Source organism: Neopsephotus bourkii, unplaced genomic scaffold (genome assembly GCF_033783945.1).
Source record: "Neopsephotus bourkii isolate Nb327-2 ecotype Australia unplaced genomic scaffold, CSIRO-AGI_Nbou_v1 NB_346, whole genome shotgun sequence".
Taxonomy (NCBI): domain Eukaryota; kingdom Metazoa; phylum Chordata; class Aves; order Psittaciformes; family Psittacidae; genus Neopsephotus; species Neopsephotus bourkii.
In genome coordinates, this window is record NW_026900852.1 from 1025778 (window position 1) to 1047850 (window position 22073).

Here is a 22073-nt window from a genome sequence, read left to right on the forward strand (position 1 = left end):
GTTTGTTTCCTTGCGGCCCAGCCTCGCCTCCAGCTCTCCATACAGAGACATGACCATCATTCCAACCTCCCGGCCGTGCCCAAAGGGAACATGAGACCCAGCGATGCTTTGTCCTGACGCTGCTCCAATGCTGGTATTAAGGGGACAAAACCGATGGATCAGCCCCTATCCTCCTCCAACACACAGGGATTTGCCATCTCCATGGGGACAGGGCTTCCTGCGGGTCCTGGATCCATGGGCTCTGCGTTTCCTCACCCCAATCCCATATTCCCACATGCCACCACCAGGTTTTCAAAGCCTTTTTGCTTTGTGTTCCCTTCTGGAAGAGCAGAAAGCCAAAGGGAGGAGGTTTGGGAATGCAGGATGGGTTTTCCTTGCAGGGTGAGTGAGTTGGAGAGTAAAACATCAGGTCCAGGGCTCAAAAGAGGGGACCCTGAGCTCCCACATTCACCATCCATGAGGACAAGCAGCGCCCATCACCTTTATATCAGCCATTGAGATGCTCCCCGCAGCTCCATACCCATTTCCCATGGGATGTTGTTAACTGCCACTGGTCCCAAAGCTCTTTGGGGCCCCTTTGCCATGGAGCCTGCGTGTCCCAAGCCACAAACCCCCATAGGGATGGCTGTGCTGCCTCTCGGGATGCCATGGTTGGCTCATTACAACACTGCCGCACCCCCCTGCGATGCTCTGTATCCATGGGCTGTGCAATTCCTGTTCTCCAGGGGGTTTTAGAGGAGGCAGGGATTTATTTCCCCACTTGGAATCCTGGGGTGCGTCAAGCATCCCATGCAGCATAGGGAAGCAAGAGGTAGTGATGCCTTCAGCAGGTCAAATAGACATCACCATGATGCTGGTCCTCGCTGCAGATACAGGGTTACATTGACATGACTTGTCAGGGCATCCCTGGGACCACCCCATCCTCTGGATAACATGGATCACAAGGATAACTCTCACTCTATCCCCTACCAGCGTTTTACCCACTGTTGCAGCCCATTGGCTCGCTGCTTCCTTCTCCTTCCAGCCGCAGGCTGTGGGATGTGGGAATCTTGTGGCAGGGAACAGGGAACGCATCCCTGGATGCAAACCATTGCTCCAAGAGGCGCCCATTGCTGCCCATCACCTGCATCCCCATTGAAGAGGAGAGGCCAGTTCCAACGTGGGCAATGAGGATGATGATGATGATGATGATGATGATGATGGGGTTCTACGGACTGGGGAGGGTCCCATCGGGGATGCAGGTGATGAAGCCGAGAGGGGGCTCTGCCGCTGGGGGGACCAAGGGGAGGGCAAGCGCCGGTGTCCGACAATCGCTGTGTGTAAATAAACCCCGTGTTTGGCACCTCCAGCGCTGCCGAGCTTCGGGGGGGGGACGGACTGGCCCCGTTGTGGGGCTGGGGTTGTGGGGCTGGGGCTCACACCCGGCTGGGGATGGGGATGGGAATGGGATGGGGATGGGGATGGGGATGGGGATGGGAATGGGATGGGGATGGGTTCAGCCCCGTTGCCATGGGGCGTATGGAGGGAGGGGGGGGCGGAACGTTTTGGCTGCGGAACCAAAAGGCGGTGGCACCGGTTGCCGGGGGAAGCCGGAAGTGGAGGCGCTGAGGGGCGGCCATGGGCCGCAGCCGCTCCCGCTCGCCGCCGCGGCGCGGTGAGGAGGGGACCGGGACCGGGACCGGGATCGGGATCGGATCGGGTTGGGGGCTTCAGGAGCAGGACCGGGATTGGGATCGGGCTGGGGGCTCCGGGAGCGGGCACAGGGCTGGGCCCGGGGAGGGATGCATGGATCCGGGCGAGGAACCGGGGGTAGGGCCGGGCCCTGCGGCTTCCCCCGGCCCATGGTGGTGAGGGCGGTGAGGCCGCGGTGGGCCCCGTTATCCTCCTGCTCCTGCCGCACACACCGGCCCCGTAGGGAGCGGTCCGCGGGCGGGTTGAGCACCACAGGGCTGGGGAAGGAAGGGGGGTTCGTGCCGCCATTCCCGGCTCTGGGGGTGCTGGTGGGGATGTGTGGGGTTTCCGTATGGGAGATGTCACTGCACAGGGTCCCAGCCCGGGTAGGGGTGAAGGGAGCTTAAAGCTCATCCAGCTCCAGCCCCTGCCATGGGCAGGGACCCCTTCCACTGGAGCAGCTTGCTCCAAGCCCCTGTGTCCAACCTGGCCTTGAACACTGCCAGGGATGGGGCAGCCACAGCTTCTCTGGGCACCCTGTGCCAGCGCCTCAGCACCCTCACAGGGAAGAGCTTCTGCCTTATCTCCAACCTGAACTTCCCCTGTTTCAGTCTGAACCCATCACCCCTTGTCCTATCCCTACAGTCCCTGATGAAGAGCCCCTCTCCAGCATCCTTGTAGCCCCCTTCAGACACTGGAAGCTGCTCTGAGCTCTCTATCCAGCTTCTCTTCTCCAGCCCCGATGCTCTCAGCCTGGCTCCTGTGTGATCCCACCAGTGGGGTTTGCACCCAGGAGGGCTGAGGAAGCAGGAACTGACCCTGGTTTTTCCCAGTGCAGAGCGCAGGCGTTCCCGATCCGCCTCCCGGGACAGGGAGCGGCGGCGCAGGGAGCGATCCCGGTCGCGGGATAGGGACAGGAGGAGGAGCCGCTCCCGCTCCCCGCACCGGCGACGCTCCAGGTGAGGGGCTGGGATGAGCCCACAGTGCGGGGCCGCGCTGGGAAGCGGGATGTGGATAACGCCTGTGTTTGTAACGTCAGGTCACCGCGACGGCACCGCTCCAGCTCATCCTCCCCCCCGCGGCTCAAGGAGAGGCGGGATGAGGAGAAGAAGGAGATAAAAGACTCCAAAGGCAAAGAGCGGCAGATCACGGGTAAGGGAATTGGGTTTTCCTCCTTAAATATGGCCCCAGTGAGGCTGGGATTGGTGCGGCTTTAACGTGCTCTTGTCACAGCCTGATGGCTGCTTTTATCCAGCTCTTTCATTCCATTGCCTTGGCAGAGGAGGATCTGCAGGGCAAGACGGAAGAGGAGATCGAGATGATGAAAATGATGGGCTTTGCCTCCTTTGACACGACAAAAGTGAGTGTGGGTGAGCACGATGGAGCCTGCAGCCACCTCTGGCGCGCTCGTTGTGCCCTTTTTGGGGGGATGCTCATAGAATAGAATCATGGAATCATCCAGGCTGGGAAAGAGCTTTAAGCTCGTCAAGCACTGCCAAGGCCACCACTAACCCATGGCACTGAGGGTGTGTGAACAACTGCAGGGACGGTGACTGCAGCCCTGCCCTGGGCAGCCTGTTCCAATGCCTGAGCACCCTCTGGGGCAGGAATTGTTCCTCAGCTCCATCTAAACCTGCCCTGGTGCAGCTTGAGGCCGGTTCCTCTTGTCCCACCCCTTGTTCCTTGGGAGCAGGGCCCAGCCCCTCCTGGCTCCATTCTCCTGTCAGGCACCTGTAGGCAGCCATCAGGTCCCCCCTGAGCCTTCTCTTCTCCATCTGAACCCCCCAGGTCCCTCAGCCCTTCCCCATCACCCCTGTGCTCCAGGCCCTGCACAGTTTTAGGACCTCTTTTTACTCATCCCTTACAGGGGAAGAAGGTGGACGGTGCCGCGAACGCGTACGCCATCAACGTGTCGCAGAAGAGGAAATACAGGTTTGTGCATTGCAAGGCCTTCCTTTTTCCAATTGGAATGTCCTCAGACTACCCCAGCGCTGCCTTGGTGGGAGGTTTTCTGCCCTTATATGTGTAAATCCACAGGGAATTCCATTCCCTTGGTGCTGCTGGGTACCATCAGGGGTGTTTGTTTCCATGTGGATTTGCTGATGACTGTTCTTTCCCTCCATCCACAGGCAGTACATGAACAGGAAAGGAGGATTCAACAGACCCCTGGATTTCATCGCTTGATGCTGCGCTGGCACCGAGCAGGATTTCACTTCCCAGAGCCCGGATTTTGGGGGGATTTGGGGTTATTCCCAACAAATCCATCATCCCCAAAGCACGTCCTGGAATCCCTCCTTATTTGTCATTACAATACCTGCCATGGGTCATTTCTCGCTGGGATTCCATCGTATTTTCCCTCTTATTTTCTGGCATTTCAATAAAACCCTGTGTAAATATTAGTACTTTTAATTCTTGCTTTAATAGTCTTCAATTAGAAGCTTCTAGAACTCAATCAAACCACGTGGGGCCGCAACAGCACCTCATTGAGGCGCTCAAACTGGGGGGAAAAACCCCTTTTTTGGCTTATTTTGGATAGCCTAGCTGCTGTTTGCTACATCCGAGTGCCCTATACCCTGTATGCTGCCGCCCTTAGGTAATTAACGCCCTTTGCTAATGAGCATCACCTGCAGCTGAGGCTCCGCCCCTTTTCCTCTTGCGGCCTCGCCATTGGCGAGGCGTGGCCCCTCGTGCCTCCCAATAGGGCGAGGCGGTTGGGAGGGTGTGTCCAACGGGCCAGACGGCGTGGCGCGCTCATCCAATGACAGCGCGAGGGAGGCGGGGCTTGAGGAGCAGGTCCCCCCAACCCACCCACCCTGCCGTCTCGTGCTGGTGCTGGGCGGGGCGTCCTCCAGGCGTCCTCCAATGAGCAACGCCGCGGGTGAGGTGTCCACCAATGAGCGGTGGCAGAGGGCGGGGCCTGGCGGAGCGGCCGGTTGAGGCGGACACAGCCGCTGTTGCTGCTCCGCCGCCGCCGCCGCTCCCGGCCGGGCCTGGCCCTCTCCTCCCCTCAGGCGATGGCGGCCTCCGGCGGGGGCGGGATCGGGATCCAGCTGCTGCTGGAGGCCGCCGAGTACCTGGAGCGCCGGGAGCGAGGTACCCCTGCCCCCTGCCGTCCCCCTCGGGCACCCCCGGGCCCCGCCGGCCCTCACCGGCCCTCACCGGTTGTGTCTCCTCAGAAGCCGAGCACGGGTACGCGTCGCTGCTGCCCGGCGGGAAGGACGGGGAGGCCGGGCAGCGCCGCGGAAAGGCCCGGAGGAGGAGCGGTGGCGGCGGCGGCGGCGGCAGGGGCAGGTAACGGGGGGGAGCGGGGGTTCGAGGATCAGGGACAGGCCGCCATGGGGGGGGGGGGGGTCCTGCGGCCGGGCCCAGTGCAATGGGTGTGTGGTGGGGGGGGGGAGACCTGCTGTCAGCGTGTGCTTGCGGTGCGGTAGGGTTGAACTGTCGGGGTGCAGGGCAGGGCTGCATGGGACCCTTCTGTCAGAGGGGTGCTGAGGCTCCAGTACCGCTGGCATGGGGTGTGTGACTGGATGGGGACTCCCTGGTCACCCAGTGACCAAGCTGGGTTACATCCTGCTGTCACTAGGTGCTTGGGATGCAGTGAGGTCCTGCTGGCACAAGGCACATGGAAGCACTGGGGGGGACCCTTCCATCACCATGGCTCCAGTACCACTGTCATGGAATGGGGACTCCCCTGTCACCGTGTGACCGAGCAGGGTGACATCTCACTGCTATGGGGTGCCCAGCAGGGCTGGATGGGACCCTCCTGTCCCTTGGTGCTGGGGCTCTGCCCTCACAAAGCCCCATAGTCCTCCCCCCCATCCCCATCCCAGCTCCATCAACAGGTCCCCACCAGCACCCAACGCCCCAGGCTGGGCTGGTCCATCCGGAGCATCCCAGTGGGATGTGAGGGGCAATCTCCTGCCTTGGGCAAATTGGAGTTGGAAAGACACAAGTGTCTGAGGCAGCGGGAGGGTTTGTGGCAGGGAATGGGGAAGTTGGGCCTTTGGTTTCAGGCATGCGCTGCTGAAGCTTGGGAAGCGAAACCAGGCTCGGGGTTGGATTCGATCCCTGAGTGCTGCTTTCCTGGGGAATTCCTCAGTTATCATCCCCAGAATCCAGCCAGAGCCTCAACGCAGGTTCACCCTAGCTGCTCTGGGGTCCTCAGCATGAGGACATGGAGCTGTTGGAGGGAGTGCAGAGGAGGGCACGAGGATGCTCAGGGGCTGGAGCAGCTCCTGAATGGAGCCAGGCTGAGAACATTGGGGCTGGAGAAGAGAAGCTGCGTGGAGACCTCAGAGCAGCTTCCAGTGTCTGAAGGGGGCTACAAGGATGCTGGAGAGGGGCTCTGCATCAGGGACTGTAGGGATAGGACAAGGGGTGATGGGTTCAGACTGAAACAGGGGGAGTTAAGGTTGGAGATAAGGCAGAAGCTCTTCCCTGTGAGGGTGCTGAGGCGCTGGCACAGGGTGCCCAGAGAAGCTGTGGCTGCCCCATCCCTGGCAGTGCTCAAGGCCAGGTTGGACACAGGGGCTTGGAGCAAGCTGCTCTATGGAAGGGGTCCCTGTTCGTGGCTTGGGTTGGAACTGGGTGAGCTTTAAGGTCCCTTCCAACAAAACCAGGCTGGGATTCGGGGATTCTCTGCTTTATGACCAAGGGAAGAGCTTGGTTTCACCCCAGTCAGGTTCGCAGGCGGTGCTGAAAGGCTCAGGGGGGATTTTATCCAGAGGAAAGAGTCATGGAGAGATCCCGTGGGAGCCAAAGACCTGAGTCCTTCCTGGCTGCTTGCAGATGCCATTCCCTTGTGTGTCAGGATAGCGCCTGTCTAAGTGAGAAGCTTCTCCCTTGGGATTGAGTGATCCTGGGCTCTTTGGGAGCAGGTTGCTTCAAGCTGTGCCACCAGGAAGCAAACCCCAAGGAACCAGGATGAGCATCAGAAAGGCTGTGCTGGCTTCCCAAGCATCCCAAAATGCTGATGGTGAAGACTCCGGCAAGTGTCTTTGGGGCATCCCTTATTTTCCCTTCAGGATCAGGCTCTGTGGCAAACCAGCGCTCCCAGAGCCCATAGGTTTTACTGGCCCTTCATTGCCAGTTATCCTGGAATTTCTCCATTATACTGAGCCATCTGCATCCCTTTCTGCTGCTTTCACTGTCCCCAGGGTACCGAGTGGCTCTGGAAGCTCCCAAGTTCTCCAGGGAATGTTGATGAAGGCGGTCCTGTTAATCCTGATGGTGGTGTCCCCAGTCAGACAGGAGTTAATGATCGGTTCTTTCTCTTCCAGGTCGACCCACAGTGAGATGGAAAAGAACAGGTAAGGGTTTGGGTGAAGCGCTGCTATTCCAGGGGTTGGGAATGAGGGTCGGGAGCCAGGGAGGCGCTGAGATGCAGAGCAGGAGGGCAGGGCTGAGGCAGCTGGATGAAGTGGCCACCAAGTGGCATCCCCTGGCACCCACTTGCCTTGGGTAGAGCAGAGCTGTGTTGAAACCGTGTTGGCTCATTGCACAGGTGGGTGCTGAGTGCTCCGTCCTTCCCATCCCTTCCCTACAAGTGCCTGACAGGAGGATGGAGCCAGGAGCAGGCTCCAAAGGGATGGGACAAGAGGAACCGGCCTCAAGGTGCCCCAGGGCAGGTTTAGATGGAGCTGAGGAACAATTCCTGCCCCAGAGGGTGCTCAGGCATTGGAACAGGCTCCCTGCAGGTGCTCACACCCCCTCAGTGCCATGGGTGAGTGGTTTCCTTGGCAGTGCTGGGGAATGGTTGGACTGGATGATCCTGAAGCTCTTTTCCAACCTGGCTGATTCCATGATGCCATGAACAGGTTGGGAAGCTGAGCTTCAATCCAGGCAGAGATTAAACACCCTCCTTTGCTTAATACCTGGAAGTCCCAGGTTGTGGAGTGCTGGGGGCCACCAATCCCAGCCTGGTTTTGTTGGAAGGGACCTTAAAGCTCCTCCAGCTCCAACCCCTGCCACGGGCAGGGACCCCTTCCACTGGACCAGCTTGCTCCAAGCCCCGGTGTCCAACCTGGCCTTGAACACTGCCAGGGATGGGGCAGCCACAGCTTCTCTGGGCACCCTGTGCCAGCGCCTCAGCACCCTCACAGGGAAGAGCTTCTGCCTAAGAGCTCAGCTCAGTCTCCCCTCGGGCAGGTTCAAGCCATTCCCCTTGGCCTGTCCCTACAGGCCCTTGTCCCAAGCCCCTCTCCAGGTTCCCTGCAGCCCCTTTAGGCACTGGAGCTGCTCTGAGGTCTCCCCTTCACACAGCAGAGGGGCAGGATCCCCTCCCTCACACTCTGGGGCTGCAGCCCAGCGCATGGGGGGTCTGGGCTCAGGCTGGCTCATGGGGAGCTCCTCATTGACCAACCCCCCTAAGTCCTTCTCCTGGGGCTGCTCTCAATCACTCCTCATCTCTGAGCCCATCAGTGCTCAGGAGCAAGGACCTCGTGTTCTGTTTGCATTGGGACTCAGGCATTCCTTTGTGCAGGCAGGTGCCTCTTTACCCCTTGCACACCCAAAGCAAGATAGGCAGGAACGTGCCAAACCCCAGCTCGTGGCTGCCTGTGCTGATGCTGCACACCACAGGTGGGTGCTGTGATGGTGCCTGAGGATGTGACCGTCACCTGGGTTCTCCATGGAGGAAGGGGCTTCTGGAGGAGCCAGCTTTGCCCTTTGCAGTGGTAAAGGGTTAGGGTTGCTGCAGCCACACACAGAGGGAGGGATCCAGGTGCCTGAGGAGCCTGGGGATGCTCAGGGCTGGTGATCCCTCAGGGACCTGGTTTTGTGGTTGCTGTGTGCCAAGGGGATGGATCCAGATCCAGATCCGGCCGTTTCCTATGAAACACAGGGAAAGGAAGCGCTCCCAACTGGGAACCTGATGGCTCTGTTGTGATCTGCCTGCAGGAGAGCTCACCTGCGGCTCTGCTTGGAGAAGCTGAAGAGGCAGGTCCCGCTCGGGCCCAAGGACAGCAGGCACACCACCCTGAGCCTGCTCAGGAAGGCCAAACTGTACATCAAGGTGAGCAGGGGCTTGGGTGCTGCTGAACCCACCCACGGTGGAGATGCAATCCCAGAATCCCAGCCTGGTTTGGGATGGAAGGGACCTCAAAGCTCATCCACTTCCAACCCCTGCCACGGGCAGGGACCCCTTCCACTGGAGCAGCTTGCTCCAAGCCCCTGTGTCCAACCTGGCCTTGAACACTGCCAGGGATGGGGCAGCCACAGCTTCTCTGGGCACCCTGTGCCAGCGCCTCAGCACCCTCACAGGGAAGAGCTTCTGCCTTATCCCCAACCTGAACTTCCCCTGTTTCAGTCTGAACCCATCACCCCCTGTCCCATCCCTACAATCCCTGAGGAAGAGCCCCTCTCCAGCATCCTTGTAGCCCCCTTCAGCCACTGGAAGCTGCTCTGAGGTCTCCACGCAGCTTCTCTTCTCCAGCCCCAGTGTTCTCAGCCTGGGTCCATACGGGAGCTGCTCCAGCCCCTGAGCATCCTCATGGATTAAAGTTGAACCAAAGCATCCCAGGGCAGGGCTGCAGTCACCATCCCTGCAGGTGTTCACACACCGTGGAGCTGAGGCCTCAGTGCCATGGGTTAGTGGTGGCCTTGGCAGTGCTGGGAATGGTTGGACTGGATGAGCTTAAAGGGCTTTTCCAACCTGGCTGGTTCCATGGGCTTGACATCCCGTGTTGAAGCCAGGGAGGCACTCAGTAGCTGTGTTTAGGTGGCTTAGATAGCAAAAGGGACATTTCACATGTGGCTGGAGGCTGAGAGCTCAGGATCATGCTGGGAGCTCAGGATCAGGTCGGGATCATCAGGATCATGCTGGGAGCTCAGGATCAGGTTGGGATCATCAGGATCACACTGGGATCTCAGGATCAGGTTGGGATCATCAGGATCACACTGGGATCTCAGGATCAGGCTGGGATAATCAGGATCACACTGGGATCTCAGGATCAGGCTGGGATCATCAGGATCACGCTGGGATCATCGGGATCACACTGGGATCTCAGGACCATGCTGGGATCATCAGGATCACACTGGGATCTCAGGCTGCCTTCTCTCCGTGTCCTCCCCTGCAGAAGCTTGAAGAGGACGACAGGAAAGCCACGCACCAAATCGAGCAGCTGCAGCGGGAGCAGCGGCACCTCCGGAGGCGGCTGGCGAAGCTGGGCACGGAGAGGATCAGGACGGACAGCATCGGCTCCAGCGTCTCCTCCGAGCGCTCCGACTGGGATGGAGGTGGGAGCCGGTGCTGGGGATGGAGGGGAGGGAGCTCTGCCGGGCCCTGCTCTAACCCTGCTGCTCTTGGCTCTTGCAGAGGAGCTGGACGTGGATGTGGAGAGCACGGACGAGCTCCCTGCAGACCTCGACTGGAGCAGCAGCGACTCGGATGAGAGGGGGAGCCTGCGGAGCGCCTGCAGCGATGAGGGGTATTCCAGCTCCGGCATCAAGAGGCTCAAGCTGCAGAGCGACTGCAAACCCTCTCTTGGGCCATAAGATGCAACTCCCGTGGTTGTTTCAGGCCTGGCTCTTTCCCGTTGGATCCTGTTAGGTAGCACACCGGGCCTTTCCCATCCTTCTCTTGCACATCCAACAACCTTCCTGGAGCACCGACCAAAAGGAAGCCAAACTGGTTGGAACTCGAGTCCCAAAATGCCACTTGGGGCTGGGGGTGGTGAGCGGCTCCCTGGAGCTCCTCTTCCCATCCAGAAGCTTCTCTCTATGAGATTCCCACATTCCAGGCACATTTGGAAGCACCTGAGGGTATCACAGCAGTAAGAGCAACCTCCAAAACCCTCCCTGGTGCTGTCACTGCCTGGTATTCCAGATCTACTCCGTATTTGCCTGGAGATATCACATCCCAGTAGTTGATGGAAGGGCCCAAATGTAGGGGTTTTTGGGAGCCAGACACTCGTTTAGTTTAGATCCATAGGGAATGGAGGTGAGTTGTGTCTTGGGATTGCACTGCCAGTGTTAGTCAGGGGGGTTCATCCCCACCGACTCTAAATATCCAGGGGAGCAGCACAGCCATATACAGCCCAGGCCTGCCACATTCCCAGAGCCACTTCCTCACAGCAGGAATGCTGCTCGGGGAGCACTGGGTCCTTGGCACCCTTCTCAGGTCGGATGCTTTCATTCTGGGAAGCTTTGTGTCCTACCTAAAACCAAACAGCGTATCCTGTCCCCATCCCTTGTGGCTCCTGGAATTCCCTTTTCCGCGCTTCTTGTCTCTGGGACAAGATGTTTTTCTACCTCGGAGAGATGAACAGAGATTACCTCCATCCCTTTAGCACAAACCCCACACAGACGATGCCTCGTGTCTCACACAAGCGATGGCGCAGCAATAACCAGCCCATCCCAAGCACTTCTCCATCCAGCAGCGATCTCCTGGGCACTCCAAGGGGCTCCTGGAGGATTCTGGTCGCTGCCTTAAGGGACACAAACCTGAATGTGCCAAGAAGGACCCAGGGCCCCAATTGGGAGAGCACAGGAGCTCTAAGCAGTGTTTATTCATTTTCCTATGTTCTAGAGGTGACCTTCTTAGGACTTTGTGCTTTTATGGATGTTCTGGATGCTTTACACATAGGGGTCTGCTAATGGAGATGTTTCCTTTCTCCTCGAGCCGGGCAAAGGTCTTTTCCACCCCGCAGCAAACCTCTTGATCCCTGTTGGGCTCCAGCACTGGGCAAGGAACCCCTTCGTTCTTCCAGGATTTCTCCAAGTGAAGCCACCAAAGTGCAGGGAAATGGAGAAAATCCCAACTCAATTCCTGGTTTATTTCCTTTTTATTCCTTCTTTGATTTCCTTATTAACATCCCAAATCTGGGTCTGGATCACTTGAAGCCTCTGAGCAGCAGGAGGATAGGGGATGGAGCTGCCAAATCACTGCAGTCTCCCAAATCTCAGCTCTTTCTGCTGGGTTTTAAGAGAGGAAAGCCAAAGCCATGGAGGATTACTTGGTTTAAAGCAGCTGGAGTTTTCCAACATCCAGCATGGATCCGGATGCCTTCAGCATCGGCATTCCCAAATCCCAGCATCCAGCCTTTGGCACCTGAGCTTTCAAGGCAGAAAGTGGCAAAGCACAATAAAAAGGAAGTGGAATATCAGCCCTTTGCTTGCCGAGAGCCCTCCCTTGCCCTCTTCTGGAACCACCTTGGCATTCCCAATGGAGCTCCGCATCGCACTACCTCTGAGCAGGGAAGGGTTGAACGGGAGGTAGGAAGAGGCTGAGGTTTCGGGTCTCGAGGTTTCAGCTCAGCATCACTTACTGGTTCTCTCAGTGTTGTCTCTGTTACCCTCCACCTTCTTGCTCTCTTCTTTCTATCCCTACCTTTGCACTGTTGGGATGATCCCACTCCAGCTTGAGGGCAAAGAGAAACAGGAACCCTCCAACGGATGCACTAACCTGGACTGGGGCTGGAAACGCGGCGCTGGATTCCTGGTGAGCAGCCGGGACCGTCTGCAGCGGCTTTGGTCCCCCCTTTCCCAGCCTTTCCCTTGGAATTCACTGATCCACCAGCATTCCTAAGAGCTAAGCTGCAGGTAGGACACTTGCGTAGATGGGGATTCACAAGAGGGGGTGAGGAGCTGCTCACTCGCCCCACGTTTACGATGGTTGTGGCACAGACCTGGGTTGAAAACATGCTTTTTTGGGTTAGTTTCCTTTTGCCTTTTTTGATCCTCATCCCAAACCACCATTAAGGGAGGTGAGACCCAACTCCAGGCAGGGAACGGGAAGCTGATGGGAATGGGGGTCTCTCCAGAGGCTTTGCTGCCTGCTTTGTCACCCTATAGCGATGGGTTTGGGCATCACCCACCTTTGTTTGGAGCTGTTTTGGGGCTGGACACAAGGAAAAGCACTGTATCCAAGCCCTGTGCTTCCCGGGAATCATCACCTCCTCACTGCTGAAAGCCACAAGGTTAGTTTCATCCTCTTGCTTTATCCAGCCAATGAGCCATTGGAACACCCTCACCAGAGCCATCGCCGCGTTGGGTTGGGGTTTGTTGGGCTTTTGTTTGGGGTCACATTTGGTGCTTTCCCACCTTTTCTGTTGCATTCATTTCATCTTTCTGCTTCCCGAGAAGCTGATCCCGCTCCGGCTCCGCCAGCCGGGAGATGGGAATTCTCTTTCCAGCCGTTCTGGTCCTGCTGTAAATACCCCATCGTCATCCCCAGTGCTGTGTCAGGACCATCTGATGGTGCTGTTTGCTACAGTTGGCACACGCCTGTTGGAGCACGTGTTTGAGCAGGCGTTTGCTGGGTACAGGGGTAGTTCTGTCTCGTTGGACTGTTCTGACTGTTGTTAGAGAATAAATTATTGCAGGATGACAGAGAACCTTGTGCCTCCATCCCTCCCTTCCCCATCCTGCCCTTCCCCATCCCGCTGCCTCCATCCCTCCCTTCCCCATCCCGCTGCCTCCATTCCTCCCTTCCCCATCCCGCTGCCTCCATCCCTCCCTTCCCCATCCCACTGCCTCTATCCTGCCCTTCCCCATCCCGCTGCCTGCATCCTGCCCTTCCCCATCCCGCTGCCTCCATCCCTCCCTTCCCCATCCCGCTGCCTCCATCCCACCCTTCCCCATCCCGCTGCCTGCATCCCGCCCTTCCCTATCCCGCTGCCTCCATCCTGCCCTTCCCTCCCCCCACCGCTGCCTCCTCCTCCCTTCCCATCCTGTTCCCTTCCCATCCCGCTTTCGCTCATCCCCTCCCCTTCCCCACCCCGCCTCCCCCCCCTCCCCGTTTGCCCTTCCCTATCCTGCTGCCTCCATCCCTCCCTTCCCCATCCTGCTTCCTCCATCTCTCCCTTCTCCATCCTGCTGCCTCCATCCCAATCTTCCCCATCCCACTACCTCCATCCCATTTTGGTACCCAACAGGGCAGAGCTTTGTTGCTGGAAGGGCCTGGGCCTTTCCCTATGGTGCGGGGTTGTTCCGGGGTTTAGGTCCCCATCCCCATCCCTGGACGCAGCCTCTGCTGCTTTGGAAAGCATGGGACAAGCAGGGCAGGCACCGACCTGTGTCAGGGCTGAGCCCCCTGATTCCAGCCCCTTGGAGTTGTCCTGGATCCGGCCACAGTTCCTCTATGGAGCTGCCACAGGCAGGCTCCATCTATTGCCATACCCTGCACCTGCAGGCAGCATCCTGCACCCTTCCTAGTGCATCCTCTGTTCCGCATCCCTCATACCAAACCTTCCATCCCATATCCCAAATCTTCCACTCTGCATCCCTCCATCCTGCGTCCTTCATCCCAAACCCTCCATCCTGCATCTTTCATACCAAACCCTCCATCCTGCGTCCTTCATACCAAACCTTTCATCCCGCATCTTCCACTCTGCATCCCTCCATCCTGCATCCCTCATACCAAACCTTCCATCCCGCATCATCCCACATCTTCCACTCTGCATCCCTCCATCCTGCATCCTTCATCCCAAACCCTCCATCCTGCATCTTTCATACCAAACCTTCCATCCCACATCCCACATCTTCCACTCTGCATCCCTCCATCCTGCATCCTTCATACCAAACCCTCCATCCTGCATCCCTCATACCAAACCTTCCATCCCGCATTCCCCATCTTCCACTCTGCATCCCTCCATCCTGCATCCCTCATACCATACCTTCCATCCCACATCTTCCACTCTGCATCCCTCCATCCTGCATCCTTCATCCCACACTCTCCATCCACCATAGACTCACAGAATCAGCAAGGTTGGAAAAGAGCCTGGCTGGATCCAGCCAGTCCCTCAGCCTGCAGCCACCCTATGCTGAAGATGGGAGTCCTGGGTTCTGCTGGAGGATGGATGGGATGGGATGGATGGAGCAAGGGATGAAATGGGGTGGGGAGGGGGTCCCCTCTTTGTTTTGGAGGTGGTGATGGTTTTACCATGGGCCCTGTGCTCTGCCAGGGCTGCTGCTGGCCCTGGCTGGGTGCCCCTCTTTCCTCCCAGGCTGTGCTGCAGCTCCTGGGCTCTGCAGGGTGTGGAGACCCTTGGGGTCCCTTTCAGCCCCCAGATCCCCCCTCAGTGAACCCCCCCATCTTTCCTCCCCCGTGGTGGGTGCAGGAGGCTCAGGGCATGGGGTGAGCGTGAGCTTTATTCTGTGGGGGCTCCCGTGCCCTGTCCCTGTGGTGCTGTTGGGGGGGCTCACGAGAAGGGGATGGTGCTGAGTGGGGTGAGCTCCAGCCCCTGCTCCATGGTGCCAGGGGGCCGGTGGCGGGCGCTGGGCCGGGGGCTGCCGTGGTGCCCGTACTGGAACTTGATGCGGAGCTCCCCGATGCGGGCCTGGGGCAGGATGTTGGGGATCCACTCGATGATGAAGGGGGTCGGCTCCTTCTGGGTGGGAGATGTGTTCCCTGCGGGGAGAGGGAGAGAGTGTGGGTCCCGGTGCTCCTTGAGGTGGCGTGGTGGTGGTACTGGTGTGGTGGTGGTGTTGGTGCAGTAGTGATGGTGGTACTGGTGGTAGTATTGGATGTTGGTACCGGTGCTACCGGTGTGGTACTGGTGCTGGTGGAGTGGTGTTTGTGCTATGGTGTTGGTATTGGTAGTGGTGGTATTGGTACTGTTGGTACTGGTGTGGTGGTGGTGTTGGTGTAGTTACTGGTGTGGTAACGGTGGTGGTGGTATTGGTAGTACCGCTGTTGGTACTGGTGTGGTGGTGGTGTTGGTGTAGTGCTGTTTGTGCTGTGGTGTTGGTGTGGTAGTGGTGGTGGTGGTATTGGTGGTAGTATTGGTGTTGGTATTGGTGCGGTGGTGGTGTTAGTGGAGAGGTGCTTGCGTTACGGTGTTGGTATTGGTGTGGTGTTGGTACTGGTGTGGTGGTGGTAGTGTTGGTATTGATGCAGCGGTGGTGTTGGTGTAGTGGTGTTTGTAGTACGGTGTTGGTATTGATGTGGTGGTGGTAGTATTGTTGTTGGTACTGGTGTGGTGGTGGTATTGGTGTGGTGGTGGTGTAGTGGTGTTTGTGCTATGGTGTAGTATTGGTACTGGTGTGAGAGTGGTGCTGGTGCTGGTAGTAGTGTGGTGTTGGTATTTGTATCGCTGTGGTGGTGGTGTTGGGGTGGTGGTGGTTGATGCTGGTGCAGGTTCCTGGAAGAGGCTGGTGAGAGCTTTAGGGCCTTTAAGGGGTAAGAGAATGTGAGCTCCCCCTTTAATGCCAGGGGGTTTCGCAGTGGGAGCCCCACTTTGTGCAGGCTGAGCCATGGCTGGCTTTGGGGTGCAGGTTTGGTGTTGCTGCAGGCTCCTGAAGCAGCAGCACAAGACCCCAGAGGTGAGGTTTGGGGCTCTTCTCCTCTGAGGGGTGCGAGAATAGGGATGCAGGTTGCTGGAGAGGAAGAAGAGGAAGGTCAGATGGGGGGGGCTTTCTCTGGGGATGAAGGATGAGGAAATGGGGCCCCTGTGTCCCCCTTGTGCTGCAGCTCCCTGGGGAAGGAGCCAAGGTGGGGTTCTGAGGGGCTGGGTGAGTTCTGGGGGTGTGCATTGGTTGCCTCTGCAGCTTCCTGGAGGGGAAGAGGAGGTGGTGCCCACCCCGGCTGGGGACAGAGGGGAGGGTTTTGCTGTTCCTGGACATGGTGTGGGACCACCTCAGTTGTCTGGGCCCATTCTGTGGCAGAGGGTAGGGGCTGTGCCCCCCCCCGCCTGCCCCACTCACCCACTTTGAGGAAGGTCTGCAGCTCCAGGGGCCGGATGGGAGGCTTCTTGGGGTGCCCGTAGGCCTTGGCGATGCTCTCCACCTCCACCTTGGGGCACCTGAACACCTCGTAGGTCCCATCCTGGTTCTGGATGAAGCTGCGGGTGATCTCCAGTGGTAGCTGCCAACAGAGAGGGAAGGAGCTGGTGAGGGGGTGACAGGGGGGGTATAAGGGGTGGTGGTGGGGCTGGGGGCTGCCTCCCCCCCTTACCTCTGGTGTGTCGAAGATCTGCTTGACCTGCAGCACGTTGGTGATGTGCCACGTGTACTTGGAGAAGGTGCCCAAGGGGAGAGCATCCTTACGGACAAAAGCTGTGGGGAGGGAAAAGGGTGGGGAGGGACTGGGGGGGTTGCAGCTCACTGGGATTCTGGGGTGATCTTCTGCTCCTGACTGCAGCCATCTGCCTTTGGCATAGAATCCCAGGCTGGTTTGGGTTGGAAGGGACCTTAAAGCTCACCCAGTGCCATGGGCAGGGACCCCTTCCACTGGAGCAGCTTGCTCCAAGCCCCTGTGTCCAACCTGGCCTTGAACACTGCCAGGGATGGGGCAGCCACAGCTTCTCTGGGCACCCTGTGCCAGCGCCTCAGCACCCTCACAGGGAAGAGCTTCTGCCTTATCTCCAACCTGAACTCCCCCTGTTTCAGTCTGAACCCATCACCCCTTGTCCTATCCCTACAGTCCCTGATGAAGAGCCCCTCTCCAGCATCCTTGCAGCCCCCTTCAGTCACTGCCTTACCCCGGAGCACTGTGCTCTCCCCTACCAGTGGTGGTGTTGGGCAGCCTCTTCTTTGTGCTCCCACTGGAGATCCTCTGCTGCAGCGCCTCGAAGAAAGCCTGAGGGATGTGGAACACCAGTGGCTCGGGCTTGCCTGTGTGGGTATGAATGAGAAGACAAGGGCTGAGGGGGGACACCCCAGCTCTTCCAGCCTCTGCCCACCTTCACTGCAGAGCTCACAGGCTGGTGCTTGTATCCTTTGCCCAACCCCTCCATTGCTGTCCTAGTATGCCCCTGTCTGCCCTGGCCTGGGGCGTGCAGTGATGGGGCCTTGTTTGCAAAGCTGGGTGGTGACAACTTCACTGCCTTTAAGAACACATCTGGGTTAGAAGTGACTCTTGGGACCACGGAGTCCACCCCTTCACCAAGCACAGCAGGTTGTGCCTCTGCTGTCAGTGCCAGCAGCGTGCTGGAGGCCAGCGATGCTCACAGTGACACACAGCAGGATGGGTGGGTTTGCCTGGGGTGACACTCACTGCTCTTATGGTGCTTGGAAAGGGCTGATCCCCCTCAGCTGATTCTCCCTTCTCAGCATAAACACCAGCACCAGACTGCCAATACACAGTCCATGTTCAGGGGAATGACCCAAAGCAGACAAAAACTTCTCAAAGCAATTGCTTGGGGCCAGCAGTTATTTCATAGGATCAGAATGGGTTGGGCTGGAAAGGACCTTAGGATCATCCAGTTCCAACCCCCGGCCACAGGCAGGGACACCTCACACTAGACCATGTCTCCCAATGCTCTGTTCAGCCTGGCCTTGAACACTGCCCAGAGCTTCATGATGGAGGTTGTGCATGGAAGGGAGAGGATTGATGCCCAAAGGGTCCCCAAAGCCGTACCCTCGAACTGGTAATGCATGGTTTGGTGGATGCGCTCGGTGACACTGGCCAGCCACTCCTGGAAGGAGAAGGTCACTTGGGACTCGTCCAGCAGCTGGGGACAGCCTGGAGGAGAAAGGGGATGGAGATCAGAGCTCAGGGCTGTGAAGTTTATGGTTGGAACTGATGATCTTTAAAGGTCTTTTCCAACCTAAACGATTCTATGACAGCATGAACTGAACGGCTCCCAGCATCCACCCGGTCCCGAGTGCTCCCAGCCTCCCGTGAGATGCGTGGCCAAGGCTCACCTTGTCTCTTGAGCGAGGAGGAGGCAACTGCTGGCTTCTTCAGGCTGCTTCTCCTGGGGTTGCCATGAGCCAGGTCCTGCGCAGGGAGAAGGCTGCTGGGCTGTGCCCCTGAGCGATGGATTGAGAGAGCATCAGGGCACAAGTGCGGGGGCTCCATGGGCACCCCACACAATGGCTTATGCATTCAGCCCACACCTTCCTCATCCCACAGAGCCTCCAGCTGATGCTCACCGGGTGCTGGGTCCTTTTTCCTCTTCTTGGGCTTGGCAGCAGCTGCTTCTCCAGCCTGCACCAGGGACTGGGGACCACCGACCGCCTGCGGCACCGCCATCCCCTTCACCCCTAGGACAAACACACTGCTGTCCCTAACAGCATCAACGCTACATGCATCAGTGCTGCAGGGACATGGAGGTCCTGGGTTCCCCTGCCCACATCAGTAACTGCTCCTCTGAAATGCCCCCAAACATCCTTAGAGAAGCCCCAAAGCCCTCCTGGCCCTGCAGACACGCTTCTATGTGGGGCACACTAAGGGGAACACAATGCCCTCATGTCACCTCTGTCACTCTCTTTGGGTGCCAAAAGACACAATGGGATTAGCCAGGGGCACCTTCTGGAGTGAAGATTGGTTTGGTTGGAAGGGAGCTTAAAGCTTACCCAGCTCCAACCCCTGCCACGGGCAGGGACCCCTTCCACTGGAGCAGCTTGCTCCAAGCCCCTGTGTCCAACCTGGCCTTGAGCACTGCCAGGGATGGGGCAGCCACAGCTTCTCTGGGCACCCTGTGCCAGCGCCTCAGCACCCTCACAGGGAAGAGCTTCTGCCTTATCTCCAACCTGAACTCCCCCTGTTTCAGTCTGAACCCATCACCCCTTGTCCTATCCCTACAGTCCCTGATGAAGAGCCCCTCTCCAGCATCCTTGTAGCCCCCTTCAGACCCAGGAGCTGCTCTGAGGTCTCCACAAAGCTTCTCTTCTCGAGGCTGAACAGCCCCAGTGTTCTCAGCCTGGCTCCAGCCCCTGAGCATCCTTGTGACCTCCTCTGCACTTGCTCCTCATCCCCACAACTGGCTCCCAGGGGATCACAGGGAGCACCCACTCTGCTTCCACACTCCAGGATGCAGGAGCAAGCTGCCATGTCCAGGAGGGATCATTCCACAAGAAGCTTTCTCCCTGCAGAGGGACAGGGCAGGAAACAAAGCCCCAGCTAGGAGGGAACAGTGAGGAACCTGCCAGGGCATGAGGAGGAGGGAGGGGAGCAGAACAGAGCAAGCAGCCCCATGATGCCCCCTGCAAATCCTCTGCATGTCTCATCCCCCCTCACCTACCACCAGAGTCATAGGCGAGGACATCAGCAAACTCCTGTGCCAAGCTCTCATCGCTGGCAAAGGCACAGAGGCAGGCGAAGAAATGAATGCAGCGCTGCGGTGCCGGCGTCTCCTCCTCGGCCACGCTGCCTCTGATGGGCTTTGGAGCCTGGCAGGAGCAGGAGAACCTGTGCTCTGCCAGCGTCTTGGTGCTCACCCTCTGGGCGAAGGAGGCGTGCAGGTAACCCAGGCTGTGCTTCTGGCTGGCCTTGCACTTCACCACCAGCACGTTCTTGGTGATGCGCTGCACCAGCGGCCCCGTGGGCTCTGTTGCCAGCTGCCAGATGGTCTGCTTGGTTTCGGGTGAAGCCTGCATGGAGTTGAGCACCGAGCTCTTCAAGGCGAGCGGGGTGGCCTCAGTCTGGCAGTTCAGGGCCAGTTTGATGTGCTGGCACTGGTTCTCCACCACACCTTGCGTGGCTGCTTTCAGGCACGCCGGCACGTAGCAGCGGCCGGAGCTGAGCTGAGTGATGATGGTGCCGTCCACAGTCTGGATGGTGGTTTGGGACACCCCCAGCTCCACAAAGCACCGGTAATCGGGTCCCCGGTCCCTCTGCCTCACTGAATAGACCTGCAAGTCGGAGCCAGTGATGATCTTGACGGCGTCCACACTGGGCTGTTTGCGGGTGCTGTAGCGGAAGACGGTGCCGCAGGTCTTGTTCTTGCAGCTCAGGCCTCGCATCCCATTGTAGGTGCCGCAGCGGGGGCATTTCCGGATGCCCCGGAGCGTGGCTTTCCCCAGGTCAGACAGGAAGGAGGGGACCTTGGTCCTCACCGATGCTGGCTCCATCCTCTGGAGAACCTGGATGGGCAGAGATGAGGGAGCAGGGGGGGGTAAGCAGCACGGGGAGGCAGCACGGATGGGAGGGACAGCACCATGAGGGTGATGCCCCCTGTCCCTGCAGTGTCACAGGGGAGGAAAGTGATGCCCAGGTGGGACACAGCATCACCCTGTGTGACCAAGCACCCACCCCAACACTCATCCCCTGCCATTTTCCAGGCTCAGCACAGCAGGAGGCAAACAGGGGTGAAAAGGGAGGTTTTGGTGCGTGCAAAGAGAGGCTCACCCCCGGGGGTACATCACATTAAATGAAAGATGTGGGATGCAAACGGAGCTGGGGGATGCGTGACAAGGGCCTCAAAGACACCCTGAGCAGCGCTGAAGTGGAAATGACAGGGCAGAAGGGATGGGGAGAAAACCCAGTGTTGATGGGGCAGGAATGGGGCAGGAATGGGGCCATTCAACCCAGACCCGCTCAGGTTTGGTTTCTGCACACTCTGTCTCCCCACGCTGCTCCCAACCATGGCCAAACCCTCCCGTTCCCAGGGCACTGAGGCTGGGGATGTCTGTGCCATGGACCCACACAGATCAGATCGGGTTGAAGGGACCTTAAAGCTAATCCAGTGCCGCAGGCAGAGACCCCTTCCACTGGAGCAGCTTGCTCCAAGCCCCTGTGTCCAACCTGGCCTTGAGCACTGCCAGGGATGGGGCAGCCACAGCTTCTCTGGGCACCCTGTGCCAGCGCCTCAGCACCCTCACAAGGAAGAGCTTCTGCCTAAGAGCTCAGCTCAGTCTCCCCTCGGGCAGGTTCAAGCCATTCCCCTTGGCCTGTCCCTACATCCCTTGTCCCAAGCCCCTCTCCAGGTTTCCTGCAGCCCCTTTAGGCACTGGAGCTGCTCTAAGGTCTCCCCTTCAGGAGCCTTCTCTTCTCCAGGCTGCCCCAGCCCAGCTCTCTCAGCCTGGCTCCAGAGCAGAGCAGCCCCAGCGCTCCCACGGCCTCCTCTGGGCTCTCTCCACCACCTCCACGTCCCTTTGCTGTCCGTTCACACCGCGAGCCCCGCTTCCCGATGCCGGTGACCCCACCCCCGTCCCTCAGCGCACCTCAGCGATCACTGTCACCGTGCAGCGACGCCTCAGCACCGGGCACCTCAGTGCGGGCCGGGCCGGAACCGGCCCCAGCGCCACAGGCCGGGCCCCCGGGGTCGGAAGCACCGGGACCGGGACCGGGACCCCCCTCACCACACAGCGCCCCGCCTCCCGGCATCCTCCCCTGACGTCACTTCCTGCCGCCGGGCCCCGCCCCCGCCTTACCGGCGGCGCGCACCCTCCCGCTCCTGCCCGCACCGCCGCGACGCCGGCCCGCCTCCGCCATGGCGCCCGCTCCTATTGGTCCGAGGAAGTCACGTGTGTGCGGGGGCAGCGGGGGATGCTGGGAGTTGGAGTCCTCGCTCATGCTGCGCTCAGCTGCCCCCCTGAGGCGCTCGTGGGAATTGACCGATTTCAAGCTTTTTCACCCCAAAATTACCCGAGCAGCCCTTTTCCTCCCGCCCGCTTCGGCCCGAGGAAAGCGCGGGGTCACTGGGTATGACCAGAAAACACACACAGACCGCCAGGTTTGGTGGGTTTTGCCTCACATTTGGTGTTTTTTTCCCTTGCTTTGGGTGTTTTTTGGCATC

The 22073-nt window shown here is 58.9% G+C and overlaps 3 protein-coding genes across 3 annotated transcripts in view; 2 read left to right on the forward strand and 1 right to left on the reverse strand.

Annotated features, from left to right (window-relative positions):
- The first annotated feature begins 1536 nt into the window (after positions 1-1536).
- SNRNP27 (small nuclear ribonucleoprotein U4/U6.U5 subunit 27) lies at positions 1537-4070 on the forward strand. Its single transcript, XM_061348245.1, has 6 exons — positions 1537-1654; positions 2510-2630; positions 2711-2823; positions 2952-3031; positions 3539-3603; positions 3801-4070. Exons 1-6 carry the CDS (start codon positions 1618-1620, stop codon positions 3853-3855), a joined length of 471 nt encoding a protein of 156 aa, XP_061204229.1. The 5' UTR covers positions 1537-1617; the 3' UTR covers positions 3856-4070.
- Positions 4071-4682: 612 nt separating this feature from the next.
- MXD1 (MAX dimerization protein 1) overlaps positions 4683-22073 on the forward strand; it is a 48169-nt gene continuing 30778 nt past the window's right edge. Inside the window, exons 1-6 of the mRNA XM_061348247.1 lie at positions 4683-4764; positions 4848-4962; positions 6951-6980; positions 8569-8683; positions 9747-9906; positions 9986-10581. Coding sequence (XP_061204231.1) covers positions 4686-4764; positions 4848-4962; positions 6951-6980; positions 8569-8683; positions 9747-9906; positions 9986-10164 — 678 coding nt within the window. The 5' untranslated portion in view covers positions 4683-4685 and the 3' untranslated portion in view covers positions 10165-10581. The remainder of the gene's footprint in view (positions 4765-4847; positions 4963-6950; positions 6981-8568; positions 8684-9746; positions 9907-9985; positions 10582-22073) is intronic.
- Positions 14743-20612, reverse strand: CUNH2orf42 (chromosome unknown C2orf42 homolog). The gene is made up of 8 exons (XM_061348220.1): positions 19578-20612; positions 18487-18597; positions 18256-18363; positions 17969-18073; positions 17116-17223; positions 16565-16665; positions 16315-16474; positions 14743-15019 (listed from the first exon to the last, which is right to left on the reverse strand). The coding sequence occupies exons 1-8, from the start codon at positions 20404-20406 to the stop codon at positions 14811-14813; spliced, it is 1731 nt and encodes a 576-aa protein (XP_061204204.1). The 5' UTR covers positions 20407-20612; the 3' UTR covers positions 14743-14810.